Source organism: Tachyglossus aculeatus, chromosome 7, assembly GCF_015852505.1.
Source record: "Tachyglossus aculeatus isolate mTacAcu1 chromosome 7, mTacAcu1.pri, whole genome shotgun sequence".
In the NCBI taxonomy this organism is placed as follows: Eukaryota; Metazoa; Chordata; class Mammalia; order Monotremata; family Tachyglossidae; genus Tachyglossus; species Tachyglossus aculeatus.
In genome coordinates this window covers 47,096,095-47,113,123 of record NC_052072.1, presented here as the reverse complement: position 1 = coordinate 47,113,123, position 17,029 = coordinate 47,096,095, and the positions used below count along the sequence as shown (strand labels likewise).

Sequence of the window (17,029 nt, the reverse complement as noted above, 5' to 3'; positions counted from 1 at the left end):
TTTAGAAGTCTGGTTGTAGCATGGAGCCCGAGTCAGAAGCGGCAGTTCATGGAGCAAAGAAGTCCCCTCACCACCACAGCCTGCCAGCTGACAGGCATCTCCAAATACGTCTTTTAGCCGGAGAGATAGGAGGAGGTCCTTTATTGCCTGGACATTTTGTCACTGTGGGGTCAATCGCTGCACAAGTCAGCGAGCTGTGTGCTGGAGTAAGGCATGGACACGCTCCTGAGGAGCTGGGGTGCGAGCAGTCCAGGGAAACTGTCGTCAGCTTTGCTGGAAGGCGGCCCTGGGAACTTCCCCAAGTCTCCACCCACTCTGGCCTTTCCTTTGGGGTCCTGTGCAGTCAGCATTCGTTCCTTGCCAAGAGGGCCAAGCCATTCTGAACTTGCTGCCCCAGTTGGGACTTGGCTAATAATAATAATAATAATAATGGTGGTATTTGTTAAGCAGTTCTAAGCGCTGGGGGGATACAAGGTGATCAGGTTGTCCCACTTGGGGCTCCACCCTAATGCCACCCTAACCGTGTGAACCCAGAGTAGTATTGGGGCAGCAGCAGCACTGAGAGCCAGGTTGGGCAGAAGCCAGCCAACTTATTTTATTAAAGTCACCATGGAGGTTCCCGGACTGTGAGACAACTCAGCCAAGCGACGTTCAAGATGTGGGCACCGGAGATCCTTCATGAGGTAGAGCGGGGTCCCGGTACAGAAGAAAGAGCACAGGAATTGAGTCCCGGAGCAGTAGCCAAATGGTTCCGTGGGCTCTACCGGGGTGCAAGGCCGGGGCCACTGGACTGCCCTTCTCTGTGGCCTAGGTGGATGTTGGCCCGGCTGCCTTGGGGCAGTGTGCTGGGGCCCGTTCTGATCACTGGTGTGGCGAGAGGCTCACTGGGGGGACCACTGGGGAGGTGGAGGCCAGCTTTGGATCGGTGGAGCTCCCCCTCAGCAGCAAGACTTCTGGCCAGAAGTGACCCCACAGCGAGCAGGCCAGCTGCAGATGGGTCGGCAGATCATAGAGATGCAGGAGGCGGGACGGCAGCAAGCGGGCTGGCAGGGAGCAGGAACACAGCAGCTGGAGTCGCAGCAAGCCGGCTTGCAGCGGACGGGCACACAACAGACCGGGCGGCTGCACACTGGGCGGCAGAGGAGGGATACGCAGGAAGCGGGGCGGCAGCACGTGGGGTCACAGCGAGAGTCTCCGCAGGAGGCACTCGGACAGGGGGTGGACACGCAGCGCACTGGCTTGCAGCACACGGGGACACAGCGGACCGGCTTGCAGCAAACGGGGATGCAGCAAGAGTCTTCACAACCGGCAGATTGGCCGCAAGAATCTTGGCAGCATGAGTCTTGCCCGCAAGAGTCTTGGCAGCAAGATGGTGAGCAAGAATCGGTGCAGCCCAACTGGCAGACGCTGGGGCCACAGGATGGCTGGCAAACTGGCCGGCAGAGGAGAGCCACGCGGCAGGTGGGTGGGCAGCACACCGTGCTGCAGCAAACGGGCTGGCAGCAGCTGGGTCCGCAACAGGATGGCACGCAGCAGGGAGGTTCGCAGCAGGTCTCTGGGCAGTCATCCAGGGCATACGATGAGCTGTTGCCAGATCCGGGCAGGCATACGAGGCTCCTGCAGCTGCTCTCGCTAGAGCAGATGGACACGGCAGAATCCATGGGAACGTAGGGCCCGGGGCAGTAGGCGGTGGCCATATCGTCAGTGGCTGGCTAGTGAGGGCAAGTGGTGAGCCAGAAGTGGTGAGAGAAGAGAATGATCCTCTCCCCCTCGTGTGCGGCTTTTATATTTTCCACGGCCAGTCAGGTACTTGGCAGGGCATCTTTTCCTTGTTGTTGTTGTTGTTGTGTGGGTCAGCTTCCTTGTTGTTGTTGTTGTGCGGGTCAGCTTCCTTCTGAACCCCCCTTCTAGACTGTGAGGCCACTGTTGGGTAGGGACCATCTCTATACGTTGCCAACTTGTACTTCCCATGTGCTTAGTACAGTGCTCTGCACACAGTAAGCGCTTAATAAATACGATTGAATGAATGAATGAATGAACAGCTCGTTAGTGGTGCCTTTAGATACAGGTGAAATGGTGTTCAATAATAATAATAATGATGGCATTTATTAAGCATTTACTATGTGCAAAGCACTGTTCTCAGCGCTGGACCCACAACATCCTTATTTTGGGGTGTGGATGTTGCCGCACGTGAAGACTACTCCCTGCCCCATTCAGTCCTCAGACATAAGTTAATAATACTAATACTAATGATTATGGTATTTTAAGTGCTTAATAATAATAATGATGATAATGGCATTCATTAAGCGCTTACTATGTGCAAAGCACTGTTCTCAGTGCTGGACCCACAACATCCTTATTTTGGGGTGTGGATGTTGCCGCACGTGAAGCCTACTCCCTGCCCCATTCAGTCCTCAGACGTAAGTTAATAATACTAATAATAATGATTATGGTATTTTAAGTGCTTAATAATAATAATGATGATAATGGCATTCATTAAGCGCTTACTATGTGCAAAGCACTGTTCTCAGCCCTGGACCCACAACATCCTTATTTTGGGGTGTGGATGTTGCCGCACGTGAAGACTACTCCCTGCCCCATTCAGTCCTCAGACATAAGTTAATAATACTACTAATAGTGATTATGGTATTTTAAGTGCTTAATAATAATAATAATAATAATGATGGCATTTATTAAGCGCTTACTAAGTGCAAAGCACTGTTCTCAGCGCTGGACCCACAACATCCTTATTTTGGGTTGTGGATGTTGTCGCACGTGAAGACTGCTCCCTGCCCCATTCGGTCCTCAGACATAAGTTAATAATACTAATGATAGTGATTATGGTATTTTAAGTGCTTAATAATAATAATGATGATGATGGCATTCGTTAAGTGCTTTCTATGTGCAAAGCACTGTTCTAAGCGCTGGAGGAATACAAGGTGATCAGGTTGTCCCACATGGGGCTCACAGTCTTAATCCCCATTTTACAGATGAGGTAACTGAGGCTCAGAGAAGTTAAGTGACTTGCCCAAGGTCACACAGCAGATGTGGCGGAGCCATGATTTGAACCCATGACCCCTGACTCCAAAGTCCGTGCTCTTTCCACTGAGCCACGCTGCTTCTCTTACTATGTGCCAGGCACTGTACTAAGCGCTGGGGTGGATACAAGCAAATTCATTCATTCAAAAGTATTTATTGAGCACTTACTGTGCACAGTGCACTGTACTAAGCGCTTGGGAAATACAAGTCAGCAACATATAAAGATGGTCCCTACCCAATAACGGGCTCACAGTCTAGAAGGGGGAGACAGACCACAAAACAAAAATAAAATGTCAACCTGTAATGGAAGTTCACATTTAAGATCATCATCAATTGTATTTATTGAGCGCTTACTGTGTGCAGAGCACTGTACTAAGTGCTTGGGAAGTACAAGTTGGCAACATACAAAGACGGTCCCTACCCAACAGTGGGCTCACAGTCTTCCACACTCCTCGTCTTGTGGACAGAAGTCAAGGAAAAGTCAAAGCCAACACTGTTTAAGATTTCTACATTTGTTAAGGGAAAAAACAGCTGCAAATGGAGATGATAACAAGTCATCTACAAGGCCCATCAGATCGAGGACAAAACTGCATAAACGTCACAAAGAACGAGCCACGCTACGGAGCCGCAGTGTGAATTAGAGTAGTGGGTGAGACTTACCCAAATCGGGTTGGACACGGTCGCTGTCCCACATGGGGCTCAGTCTCAATCCCCATTTAGAGAAGCAGCGTGGCTCAGTGGAAAGAGCCCGGGCTTTGGAGTCGGAGGTCATGGGTTCAAATCCCCACTCTGCCAATTGTCGGCTGGGTGGCAGCTTCTCTGGGCCTCAGTTCCCTCCTCTGTAAAATGGGGATGAAGACTGTGAGCCCCCCGTGGGACAACCTGATCACCTTGTATCCCCCCTGCAGCACTTAGATCAGTGCTTGGCTCATAGCAGGCAGCGGTACGATTGTCTCCCGGGAGCTGGGTGCGAGCCCTCCGGAGGCACTGTCAGCCCTATTAGTCTGGGTTTTTCCCCACCCCTGACCCCACCCAGCCTCTCTCTGTCACGGTCCCAGGCGGCCAAAATCCAGGTCTCACCTAGAGGATCAAGACAACCCTGGCCTCGTGCCCGGAGTTGGGACTTTGCCAAACCCACCCTAACCCCGCGAACCCCAAGTAGTGACAGAGCAGTATCGATACCAAGAGCCAGGTTCCGTAAGAGCCAGCCGACTCAGTTTATTAGAGTCATCCATGAGGTCTCTGACTGTGAGACAATTCCGCCGAGCAACTTCCCAGAGACGGACACGGGAGATCATTTGCGAGTGTAAGGCGGGGTCCTGGTGTGTGGAAGGACCAGTGCAGGAGGTGGATGCTTGACTATGACGGGCTGTGATGCCAGGGCCACCAGCGAGGCCTCCTGAGTGGCATCGGTGGGTATTGGCCTGGCTGACCTGGGGCCTGTCCTGTCACAGGTGTGGAAAGGGTCTTGAGGGGAGCAGCTCACTGGGAGACCACTGTGGATTGTGGAGGCCGGCTTTGGCTGTGTGGGCCTCCTATCAGCAGCAAGACTTTTGGCCGGAAGAGACCCCACAGCCAGCGGGCCGGCTGCAGGTGGGTCGGCAGATCAGAGAGACGCAGGAGGCGGGACTGCAGCAAGCGGGCTGGCAGGGAGCAGGAACACAGCAGCTGGAGTCGCAGCAAGCCGGCTTGCAGCTAACGGGCACGCAACAGACCGGGCGGCTGCACACTGGGCGGCAGAGGAGGGATACGCAGGAAGCAGGGCGGCAACACGTGGGGTCACAGCGAGAGTCTCCGCAGGAGGCACTCGGGCAGGGGGTGGACACGCAGCAGACTGGCTTGCAGCACACGGGGACGCAGCGGACCGGCTTGCAGCAAACGGGGATGCAGCAAGAGTCTTCACAACCGGCAGATTGGCCGCAAGAGTCTTGCCCGCAAGAGCCTTGGCAGCAAGATGGCGAGCAAGAATCGGTGCAGCCCAACTGGCAGACGCTGGGGCCACAGGCTGGCTGGCAAACTGGCCGGCAGAGGAGAACCACACGGCAGGTGGGTGGGCAGCACGCCGTGCTGCAGCAAGCGGGCTGGCAGCAGCTGGGTACGCAACAGGATGGCGTGCAGCAGGGAGGTTCGCAGCAGGTCTCTTGGCAGTTGTCCAGGGCATACGATGAAACATTGCAAGAACCGGGCAGGCAGACGAGGCTCCCACAACTGCCCTCGCTCGAACAGACGGAGACGGCGGAAGTCGTGGGAACGCAAGGCCCGGGGCAGCAGGCGGAAGCCATATTGTCAGTGGCTGGGTACGGGTGGTCTGAGGAGAAGAGGTGAGTGGGCTGGGAATGACGGTCTCCCCTCTATGCGGGGCTTTTATATCTGCCTCAGCCAGCCTGATTCGTGGCAGGGTGTCTTTTCCTTGTTATTGTTGTTGAGGTCAACTTCCTACTGGACAGCTCATTAGAGATGGATTTAGGTGCCGGTGAAATTGGGTTCAACCCAATTGGGTTCAACTCATAACATCCTTAGTTTGGTCTGTGGCTAACAATCCTGTGTGCTCCACTTGGACCCCAAACATAAGCCGATGGTCAACACAGGTCAGCCTCGGGCAGTCTTTAGCTGGGGGAACTGTTTACGTGCCGTCAATCGGGTGGGGATCGTAGGTGAGAGACAATTCCAAATCCAGAGTCCTGGGACCCTGATTCTCTGTGCATGCCCGGTGATTCATTCATTCATTCATTCAATCGTATTTATTGAGCACATACTGTGTGCAGAGCACTGTACTAAGCGCTTGGGAAGGACAAGTCGGCAACATATAGAGATCCGAAGACAGTGACTTGAGGTGGGTTGTGCCCGCCTATACGTTTCTCTGTTCAACAGGGCTCAAACCCTCCGAAAAGACCCAGTGAGTTGGGATGGTGGCCTGATAGCTGGACTGGCTAAAAAAAAAAAAATCCTTTGGGAATTCCCACCCTCCCAATTGGGGTTATCCAGGTCCGGCGGGCAACATCCGGTCTTGGCATTCGGTGGCTTTATCTCTGCCCTCAGGCTGTGAGGGCCGTGGAATAGGATCCTGTAGGAATGTCCTGTCCAGCAGATGCTTATCCGTGGTGGATAGTGTGACATTTACCCGTCATTGAGAGCCATGTTCTAACATGAGTGTAATGGGATGGTTTGGGAGTCTGGCCAAGAAGAAGCCTGGATGGAAGACTTAAGGGCTTCTATGAGGGTAAACCTGTGTGTCACTGAGCGGATAGGTGTCGGTTTAAGGCCTGGCACCTTGGCTTATCCTGTTCTCCTCCATCAGTACCTGGTATTCGTTCATTCATTCAATTGTAGTTATTGAGCGCTTACTGTGTGCAGAGCACTGTACTGAGCACTTGGGAAGTCCATGTTGGCAACATATAGAGACGGTCCCTACCCAAAAGCAGGCTCACAGTCTAGAAGGGGAGGACAGACAACAAAACGAAACGTATTAACAAATTAAAATAAATAGAATAGTAAATATGTAATATAAGATTGAATGAATGAGTGAATTCATGTCCAGAAGATTACCACTCTCCCCATCTTCACAGTCCTAAGAGAATCATATCTTGTCCAAGAAACCTTCCCTAACCTCTGCTTTCCCTAATCTAGTTGCCCTCCCGTATTAACGTATTAACAAAATAAAATAAATGGAATAAATATGTACAAATAAAATACAGTAATAAATATGTACAAACGTATATACATATATATAGGTGCTTGGGGAGGGGAAGGAGGTAAGGTGGGGGGATGGGGGGAGGGGGAGAGGAAGGAGGGGGCTCAGTCTGGGAAGGCCTCCTGGAGGAGGGGAGCTCTCAGAAGGGCTTTGAAGGGAGGAAGAGAGCTAGCTTGGCGGATGTGCGAGGGAGGGCATTCCAGGCCAGGGGGAGGACATGGGCCGGGGATCGATGGTGGGACAGGCGAGAACGAGGCACAGTGAGGAGGTTAGCGGCAGAGAAGCAGAGGGTGCGGGATGGGCTGGAGAAGGAAAGAAAGGAGGTGAGGTAGGAGGGGGCCAGGTGTTGGACAGCCTTGAAGCCGAGAGTGAGGAGTTTTTGCCTGATGCGTAGGTAGAACTTGCTGTGGCTTGGGAAGGAGCCCCTGTGAGTGATTGTGGCTGCCCGCATACACCAGGCTCAGGGCTCATCTCGCTCTGCTCCAAATTGGAGTGGCGGGTGAGAAGCAGCATGGCTCAGTGGAAAGAGCCCGGGCTTTGAAGTCAGAGGTCATGGGTTCAAATCCCAGCTCTGCCAACTGTCAGCTGTGTGACTTTGGGCGAGTCACTTCACTTCTCTGGGCCTCAGTTACCTCATCTGGAAAATGGGGATTAAGACTGTGAGCCTCCCGTGGGACAACCTGATCACCTTGTGACCTCCCCAGTGCTTAGAACAGTGTTTTGCACATAGTAAGAGCTTAATAAATGCTATCATCATTATTATTATTATTATTTCCCAAACCCCAGGAAGGAGTTTCTGCTCAAGACTTTGGTTTCCCTGGGGGCCGCAAACCGAACCAGACAGGGGTGGGCAAGCCAGCCTAACACTGGTGAGGTCTCACTAGTGTGGTCATCTAAACTCGCAAGGCTTTTGAGCATTCTTTTAGTTTCCTGCTGACCTTAGAGCCCTGGCCCCTTTGCTGCCGACACGCCTAATGTCACTCGCTTTCTTGGGAAAGAAATCGATCAGATGATTAGAGATGGTAACCTCCTGTCCTTTGGCCTAGCAGGATTCTGGTTATTGCCCAGAGTCCAGGAAGAAGCAGCAGTTCCCAGAGCCAGGCAGTCCCCCAAGCATCAGTCACCTCCAGCTGCCAGATATGCATCCATTGTCGGGCAGGGACTGTCTCTATATGTTGCCGACTTGTACTTCCCAAGTGCTTAGTACAGTGCTCTGCACACAGCACTCAATAAATACGATTGAATGAATGAATGAATATGCGCTGTGTCATACTGGGCCCATATCCAAGCCCTCTCTGTCTTGTCCTGAACCTGGATGGAAGTGTGAGTCCCTGGCAGACACAAGTCAATCAGTGGTATATTTCGAGCACTCCCTGTGTGCCGAGTATTATACTAGGAGGTTGGGAGAGTTACAGTATAGTTGGTAGACTTCATTCATTCAGTCGTATTTATTGAGCGCTTACTGTGTGCAGAGCACTGTACTAAGTGCTTGGAAAGTACAGTTCGGCAACATATACGATTTGGCAGCATATACAGTTCGGCGACATATACAATTTGGCAACATATACACTGTGGGCTAGACTGTGAGCCCACTGTTGGGTAGGGACTGTCTCTATATGTTGCCAACTTGTACTTCCCAAGTGCTTAGTACAGTGCTCTGCACACAGTAAGCGCTCAATAAATACGATTGATTGATATACAATTTGGCAGCATATACAGTTCGGCAGCATATACAATTTGGCAACATATACAATTTGGCAGCATATACAGTTCGGCAGCATATACAATTTGGCAGCACATACAATTTGGCAACATATACAATTTGTCAGCATATACAATTTGGCAACAGATACAATTCAGCAACATATACAATTTGGCAACATACACAATTTGGCAGCATATACAGTTCGGCAGCATATACAATTTGGCAACATATACAATTTGGCAGCATATACAATTCGGCAACATATACAGTTTGGCAACTTACATAGACTTGATCCCTGCTTTCATGGAACTTCCAATCTAGTGGGGCAGGCAGATTTTAAAATAAATTTCAGATAGGGAAAGCAGCAGAATATAAAGAAATATACGTAAGTGCTGTGGGGCTCGGCGTGGGTGAGTATAATAAAGTGCTTAGGGGAACATTGCACAGAGAGTTTGTTATTGGGGAGAGAATCTTGCCAGCAGTCAACGAGCTCTGACTCTGATGGCAAAAACTGCTCACTATTGGCTTCAAAACTCTCCATCACCTTGCCCCTTTTTACCTCCCCTCCTTTTACGCCTTCTACAGCCCAGTCCTCACATTCCGCTCCTCTGGTGCTAACCTTCTCACTGTGCCTTTTTCTCACCTGTCCCGCCATCGACTCCCGGCCCACATCCTACCTCTGGCCTGGAATGCCCTCCCTCCTCACATCCGCCAAACTAGCACACTTCCCCCCCGTCAAAGCCCTACTGAAAGCTCACATTCATTCATTCGTTCAATCATATTTATTGAGCGCTCACTGTGTGCAGAGCACTGTACTAAGCGCTTGGGAAGTACAAGTCGGGAACATATAGAGACAGTTCCTACCCCACAACGGGCTCACTGTCTAGAACTGCTCCTCTTCCCCCCCACTCCTCATTTCCCCAACTTGCTCCCTCTGCTCTACCCCCCTCCCCATCCCCCAGCACTTGTGTATATATGTACATATTTATTATTCTATTTATTTTATTAATGATGTGTATATATCTATAATTCGATTCATATTGTGTTATTGGTGTCTGTTTACTTGTTTTGCTGTCTGCCTCTCCTCTTCTAGAGGAGAAGCAACATGGCTCAGTGGAAAGAGCCCAGGCTTTGGAGTCAGAGGCCATGGGTTTGAATCCCTGCTCCGCCACGTCTGCTGTGTGACCTTGGGCAAGTCACTTAACTTCTCTGAGCCTGTTACCTCATCTGTAAAATGGGGATTAAGACTGTGAGCCCCACATGGGACAACCTCATCACCTTGTATCCCCCCCAGCGCTTAGGACAGTGCTTTGCACATAGTAAGCGCTTAACAAATACCATTATTATTATTATTATTATTATTAGACTGTGAGTCCATTGTCAGGGATTGTCTCTATTTGTCGCTGAATTGTACTTTCCAAGCACTTAGTATGGTGCTCTGCAAATAGTAAGTGCTCAATAAATACGATTGAATGATTGAATGAATGAATAGACAGACCCAAGTGTGTAGGTAATGTAGAAGGGAGAGAGAATAGGGTGATTAAATTAGGGAAGGGTTTAGTGGAGATACGATTTTAGCAGGGCTTTGAAGATGGGGAGAGTAGTCCCCCAAGCATCCATCACCTCCAGCTGCCAGATATGCATCCGTTATTGGGTAAGGACCGTCTCTATATGTTGCCGACTTATACTTCCCAAGCGCTTAGTACAGTGCTCTGCATACAGTAAGCACTCAATAAATACGAATGAATGAATGAATATGAGCTGTGTTCATACTGGGCCCATATCCAAGCCCAGTAGGGTTATGAAGGTGGGGAGAGTTCCATGCAGGAGGGGGAGGGTGACAAGGGGTCATTGGCAAATGATAAAGTAGGTTAGTGTTAGAGGAGTGAAGTGAGCAAGCTGAGTTGTAGAGGGAGAGGATTGAAGTTAGGTGGGATGGGAGAATTGATTGAGTGCCTTAAAGCCTTCGTTGCGATTAGAGTTTGTCATTGTGGGGAGAGTCTCACCAGCAGGTCAACAAACTCTGACTCTGATGGCAGCATGGGAGAGTCTCCTGGGAGCTGGGGTGAAAGCACTCCAGTGTCACGGTCAGTCCTGTCCAAGTGCAGACCTGGGTCTTTCCCCACCCTCGACCTCACCCGACCTCTCAGAGTCCTGGGCAGCCAAAGCCTGGTTCTCACTAAGCGGATCGGGCCACCCCTGGCTTGGTGCCCACAGCTGGAATTTAGCCGAATCCACCCTACCCTGCGAGCCCCAAGGAGTGAGAGAGCAGCAGAACACTGAGAGCCAGGTTGGGTAGGAGCCAGCTGACTTAGTTTATTAGCGTCACCCAGGAGGTTCCTGGACTGTGAGACAACTCAGCCGAGCAACTTTTTCCAGACAGGGACAGAAGAGAATTTATGCGATCATAAGGTGGGGTCCTGATGTGTGGAAGGCCCGCTCAGGAGTCTAGGATATGAGCTATAGCCAGGAGCTCTGTGGAGTATGCGGGGTGGGAAGATGGGGACACAAAACTGACCCCCAAAGTAGCCCTGGTGGGGCTTTAGCACAGCTACTGTGGGGTAATGTGCAGTATGCCGCGAGGAAAGAGGCTGGAAAGGGAGCAGCTCACTGGGGGATCACCAAGCGTGGTGGAGGCCGGCCCTCTATGTGCGGGGCTCCCTGTTAGCAGCAAGACTTCTGGCCGGGAGTGACCCTACAGCCAGCGGGCCGGCTGCAGATAGGTCGGCAGATCATAGAGAGGCAGGAGGCTGGCCGGCAGCAAGCGGGCTGGCAGGGGGCAGGTGCATAGCAGCTGGAGTCGCAGCAAGCCGGCTTGCAGCGGACGGGCACGCAACAGACCGGGCGGCTGCACACCGGGTGGCAGAGGAGGGACACGCAGGAAGTGGGGTGGCAACACGTGGAGTCGCAACAAGAGGACTGGCAGCGAGAATCTCCACAGGGGGCACGCGGGCAGGGGGTGGACACGCAGCAGACTGGCTTGCAGCACATAGGGACGCAGCTGACTGGTTTGCAGCAAGTGGGGATGCAGCAAGAGTCTCCGCAGCCAGCTGATTGGCAGCTAGTGGATTGGCCATAAGAGTCTTGGCAGCAAGACTGTTGGCAACATGGGTCTTGGCAGCAAGATGGTGAGCAGGAGCTGGAGCAGGCCAACTGGCAGGGGCTGGGGCCGCAGGCTGACTGGCAGCCGGTGGGCACGCCGCAAACCGGCCGGCAGAGGAGAGCCACGCAGCACATGGGTGGGCAACACAACGTGCTGCAGCAAGCGGGCTGGCCGCAGCTGGGTTCGCAACAGGATGGCGCGCAGCAGGGAGGTTCGCAGCAGGTCTCTTGGCAGTTGTCCAGGGCATAGGACGAAACGTTGCAAGAACTGGGCAGGCAGATGAGGCTCCTGCCACTGCCCTCGCTCGAGCAGATGGAGACGGTGGAGGCCGTGGGAATGCAGGGCCCAGGGCAGAAGGTGGTGGCCATACTGTCAGCGGCTGGGTGCGATTGGGCCGAGGAGAAGAGATGAGTGGAAAAAGGTTGACCATCTCCCCTGATGCAGGGGTTTTATATCTGCCTTGGCCAGCCTGATTCATGGCAGAGCATCTTTTCCTTGTTGTTGTGTAGGTCAATTTCCTTCTGAACAGCTCATTAGCAGTGGATATAGGCTCAACTCAAGTGCTTTGCACATAGTAAGCACTTAACAAATGCCATCATCATTATTATTATTATTATTATTATTATTATTAACATCGTCAGTTTGGTTGGAGGCTGATAGGGCTCATCTAGGCTGCTACTTATCTCCCTCAGCACCCAAACATAAATCAAAGATCAAAGTGTATCAGCTCTGGACCGGCTTCAGCTGGGAACCCTACTCCTCTGCTTTTCAAATAAAACTTTCTCTCTAGCCAAGATTATCATCTTTCTCATAGTCGGCGATGAACTGCAGCACAGTTCTGGTAGGAAATGATGGAAGAAAGATTGGATTTATAAACCAGGGTAGACAGAATGTGTCTGAAACCTGCAATCCGAGATCTGCATTCCACCTAGATCTCCAAATGGCTTAATCTCAATGGGGTTGACTGGCATGTTCTCCAGAAAGTTGAACTTGAACTCTTATATAGTTGCGTGGATTCATCAGCCATTATCATCAAGTCCCTAGTCAAATCCCATAGGCTGACCCAAAGGTTTACCAGAACTGAGGATCTGGATTCTTTCCTAGTTTTGCTTATATGTGTCGCATAATAGCCTCATTCTCACTGGTGCTCTTTGGACACAGTCTTCTTATAGCAGTTCTTCTCATGCCCTTAGAATGGGATTATACACCCTATGGGAGGTCGATACAAAATTATTGACTGTTAATCTTAAAAGCAACAATGAAGACGCATACTTATGTGAGTTGAGACATTCCCCAAAACAAGGAAGAACAAACAGAATCACATTTGCTACCTGCCAGGCTATGTCCATTTATTAAGCAAATGAAGATACATTTTCAAAATGAATATCAGCAAAACATAGTGAAATAACATATCCTTGTGGTACCTTAGATGTACCTAAAAATGACAGCAGAAATAGAGTGCACTCACAGAGGATCTAAACTTCAAAAAACATCCTCTCCAAAGGGCTCGGTAAATATCAGGGTGCTAAAACCAAAATTGTTTTCTCACAAAGGAATGATATAGCATATTCAGGAATGACCCCAACTCTGCTTGTTTTAAGGAGAGTTTTTAGAGCGATTTTCTTTTCATTCATCGTGTCGCTTGAATATTCACTTTCCAATGAAAAGGTTTGTTATCGGGGAATGTTTTCATTAAACTGAGAGAAGCAATACTGAACGATGACAGTTAAGCGCTTCTACTGAACACATTTTGGACAGATGATGTCTTGGGAATTACAAGTGAATCAGCAGATCCGAGATTTGCAGGATGTATAGGAAACTGGTGGGCAGCGGTGGGACTGACAGGAGGTAGGGCAACAGATGGCTTAGGGCAGACGGGCTCCCAGCAGGAATTTGTATGCCAGCCCCTGTGACGTGACACGGCTCCTGGATCATTCTGTTGGTGTCGTTCCAAATGTCCTGCCTTGGGGAGATTATTCTGCTTTCTGCCTCCTGATGCACAACAATGTCACGTTCTCTTTGGCAAAGGTCCCTTTGGGTCTTTCCGAGTGCAGGGTTCTGTGCCTGACTTGGAAGCTGAAATGGCAGGCTAATCGCTAGGGAGAGGTGGTGATTGTAAGTGCCTTGAGGCAGGGATTATGGGTAGCTACTCTACCAAGTGCTCACTACAGTGCTCTCCACAAAGTGCTCAGTAAATTCCCTTGCTTCCCTTCCCCACAGCACCTGTATATATGTTTATACATATTTATTACTCTATTTATTTATTTATCTTACTTGTACATATCTATTCTATTTATTTTATTTTGTTAATATGTTTGGTTTTGTTCTCTGTCTCCCCCTTCTAGACTGTGAGCCCGCTGTTGGGTAGGGACTGTCTCTATGTGTTGCCAACTTGTACTTCCCAAGCGCTTAGAACAGTGCTCTGCACAGAGTAAGCATTCAATAAATATGATTGATTGATTGATTGATTGGTTGACTAATTTGATATGCTTGGGATTGTCTCATGATTTTTAGAGAAGCGGCATGGCTCAGTGGAAAGAGCACGGACTTTGGAGTCAAAGGTCATGGGTTCAAATCCCAGCTCTGCCAATTGTCAGCTGTGTGACTTTGGGCAAGTCACTTCACTTTTCTAGGCCTCAATTACCTCATATATAAAATGAGGATTAAGACTGTGAGCCCCCTGTGGGACAACCTCATCACCTTATAACCTCCCCAGTGCTTAGAACAGTGTTTTGCACATAGTAAGCGCTTAATAAATGCTATTATTATTATTATGACCTTGGAAAGCCTGTCCCAACCACAGGTTGCTTGACCCTCTCTGAAGAGACACGGGAATCTCCTCAGGATGGGAAAAACAACATGAAAATATCTCTGCCAAACTTACAGAGCGAGCCTGGCTCTCCAGTGATGTTTCGGATGTTGCCAGCTATCCCGGCCTCCATATAGACAAATAATTCTATTATTTGTTTAGCGGCAGGCAGTCTGCGGCTGCTATATATCAAGCACTGTTCTAAGCGCTGGGGTAGATCAGGTTGGATACAGTTCATGTCCCACATGAGGCTCAAAATCTTAACCCCTATTTTACAGACGAGATAGCTAAGGCACAGAGAAGTTAAGTGATCAACATAAGGTCACACAGGAGACATGGGGCAGAGCTGGGATAAGATCCTAGATCCTCCTATTCCCAGAAACGTGCTCTTTCCAATAGAGTATGCTGTTTCCCAAAGACGATAGACAAAATCAATGAGAAGAAATCCTGATCCCTCTCCAAAGAGTTTGTCCAATGAACTCCAGGACAGCAGTCTGGCTCTTACAGTTACCTCAGGCACTGAGGGCCTGGAGGGCCATAGTTTTACCCAACTGGACCCAAGTCCAAAGCCACCACAGGATACTCTGGAGCTTTCTGAGGGTGCTTTGGCTTTGACTATGGCCTTCACTCTCCCTAACAAGCCCTACAAAGAAGAACCGGGTCCTTGGCTTCCCTGTAAATTCTTTTGGACAGGGATCGCATCTACCAGCTCTTGTATTGTACTCTTAGTCCAATATTCTGCACACAGTAAATGCTCGATATATACCACTGATTGATTGCTTAACCCGTGTAATCCTGAATGAGCAGAGAGAGGAACCGTCCACTGGGATTATTGCTTTCTTTGACCAAAGCCCTCCCCGTGGAGCCCAACTGAAGAGAAAAGAGCAGTTTTTTGGTAAGCTAGTCTTCTGAGCAGTCTGGGCTAAAGAGCATGGCCGTAGTCTGGGTGGAATGAGAAGCAATTTTTCAAGTGCTAGGTACCAAAGAGTTTATTAAGTGGAACTGAAAGGTGGCTCATGATGTGGAGAAGGGCAGAGTGTGGAGGAGAGGCGAGTCCCTGAAGAGCAAGACCTGGGACAAGGTGAAATGGTCAAGGGAGACCAAGTGAGGAGCTGCTTGGGGAACTTCCCTCCAGCAAGGTCGAAGAGAGCCCTGGTTGGGAACCAGACTCGCCCATCCAGTAGCCATGGCCATCGGGGTCTGGGTGGGTGACATGGCGATGAGGGTCGTGGCTCAGGTGCATCAGGATGAGCACCTCGGCCCCCACCCTGTGTCAACTGGGCGGCGACGTGCTGGTCAGATGGAACTCGTTCAACAGCAAGCAGGGCTGGGACAAGCAGGTTGGCAGAGGAGAGAAGTACAGGAGACGGGTGGGCAGCAGGAAGTGGGGCAGCAGACCACTGGCTTACAGCAGATGGGCACACACACCACGGGCTGGCAGCAAGGTGGTTGGCAGCAGGATGGCTGGCAAGGGCTGGACCCACAGCAAGCTGGGCTGCTGCAACTATCTTTGACACAAGACGGTTGGCAGCAAGAGGCCGAGCCGCCGCCGGTCCCACAGGGCACACCGCAGGCCGGGCGGCAGAGCAGAGCCACACGGGAGGCTGGGCGGCAGCATGGGGTTGGGCAGCAAGTGGGTTTGCAGCAAACGGGAACACAGCACACAGGCTTGCAACACACGGGCTTGCAGCAGACGGGCACACAGCAAGATGGCTGGCAGCCGGGGGAGCAGCAGTTGTCGGCCATGGTGTCGATGGTTGGAGTTTCTGGAGTGTTACTGAATGACTGAGATGACTTCTCCTCTCACTCCGGGGGCTCTTATACCCCTCTGGAGGATGTGTTGTGATGTGATCTGAACCCTTTTCCTTATTGTTGTTTAGACCAGTTGCCCTGAAACCATCTCATTAGATTGAAGTGACGCTGGCCATGAGACAACACACAGACTGTCCCAATCGATTGGCCATTTTGAGTTGCCCTGGGCTTGTTTGGAGTGTTCTGCCATCCAGAAAAAAATAGGCTGCTTTTCCTGGTTGCGCATATGTGAACAGTTGCCACTCTCTCTTGGAAAGAGGAGGAACACAAGGGGTTAAAGTGGGGCTTTTGAAATAAAACAGTTTCATTCTACGTAACACTGAAGGTCAACCTGTAATAATAATAATAATAATGGCATTTATTAAGTGCTTACTATGTGCAAAGTGCTGTTCTAAACCTGTAGTGGGCATTGAGTGTGTATGTGTGTCTGTGTGCGTGTGTGTGAGTGAGTGAGGGAGAGAGCATGCCTTTGAGATAGTGTATAGGTGGGGTTTTTTTCCCCTTCTGAAGCATTCCAGGAGTGGAAATAATTCGGTAGTTGCTTGGTATGTTGATAATACAGTGTCAACATGCAAGAACCTGAATGAATTTAATGCATGCTCCACCCCGGTGTCTACTGCCTATACTTATTTTTTCTATCGAATTTCAAGTCCCTCTAGAAAACTAATCTAGTATTATGAGCCTCCTGCTTGCCAAATCCAACGGCTCATACTCTGTCCTAATCCTCCTCGACCTCTCAGCTGCCTTTGACACTGTGGACCACCCCCTTCTCCTCAACACGTTATCTGACCTTGGCTTCACAGACTCCGTCCTCTCCTGGTTCTCCTCTTATCTCTCCGGTCGTTCTTTCTCAGTCTCTTTTGCAGGCTC

The 17,029-nt window shown here is 50.4% G+C and overlaps 3 protein-coding genes across 3 annotated transcripts in view; 1 reads left to right on the top strand and 2 right to left on the bottom strand.

Annotated features, from left to right (window-relative positions):
- Positions 1 to 17,029, top strand: part of TSPEAR (thrombospondin type laminin G domain and EAR repeats) — a 196,812-nt gene that overhangs the window by 43,846 nt on the left and 135,937 nt on the right. The gene's annotated exons all lie outside the window — the stretch shown is intronic.
- On the bottom strand, positions 939 to 5,321 carry LOC119930833 (keratin-associated protein 10-6-like). Its single transcript, XM_038749536.1, has 3 exons — positions 4,591 to 5,321; positions 4,400 to 4,484; positions 939 to 1,712 (listed from the first exon to the last, which is right to left on the bottom strand). The coding sequence occupies exons 1-3, from the start codon at positions 5,319 to 5,321 to the stop codon at positions 939 to 941; spliced, it is 1,590 nt and encodes a 529-aa protein (XP_038605464.1).
- LOC119930832 (keratin-associated protein 10-3-like) lies at positions 11,100 to 16,093 on the bottom strand. The gene is made up of 4 exons (XM_038749535.1): positions 15,984 to 16,093; positions 15,709 to 15,890; positions 15,521 to 15,547; positions 11,100 to 11,917 (listed from the first exon to the last, which is right to left on the bottom strand). The coding sequence occupies exons 1-4, from the start codon at positions 16,091 to 16,093 to the stop codon at positions 11,100 to 11,102; spliced, it is 1,137 nt and encodes a 378-aa protein (XP_038605463.1).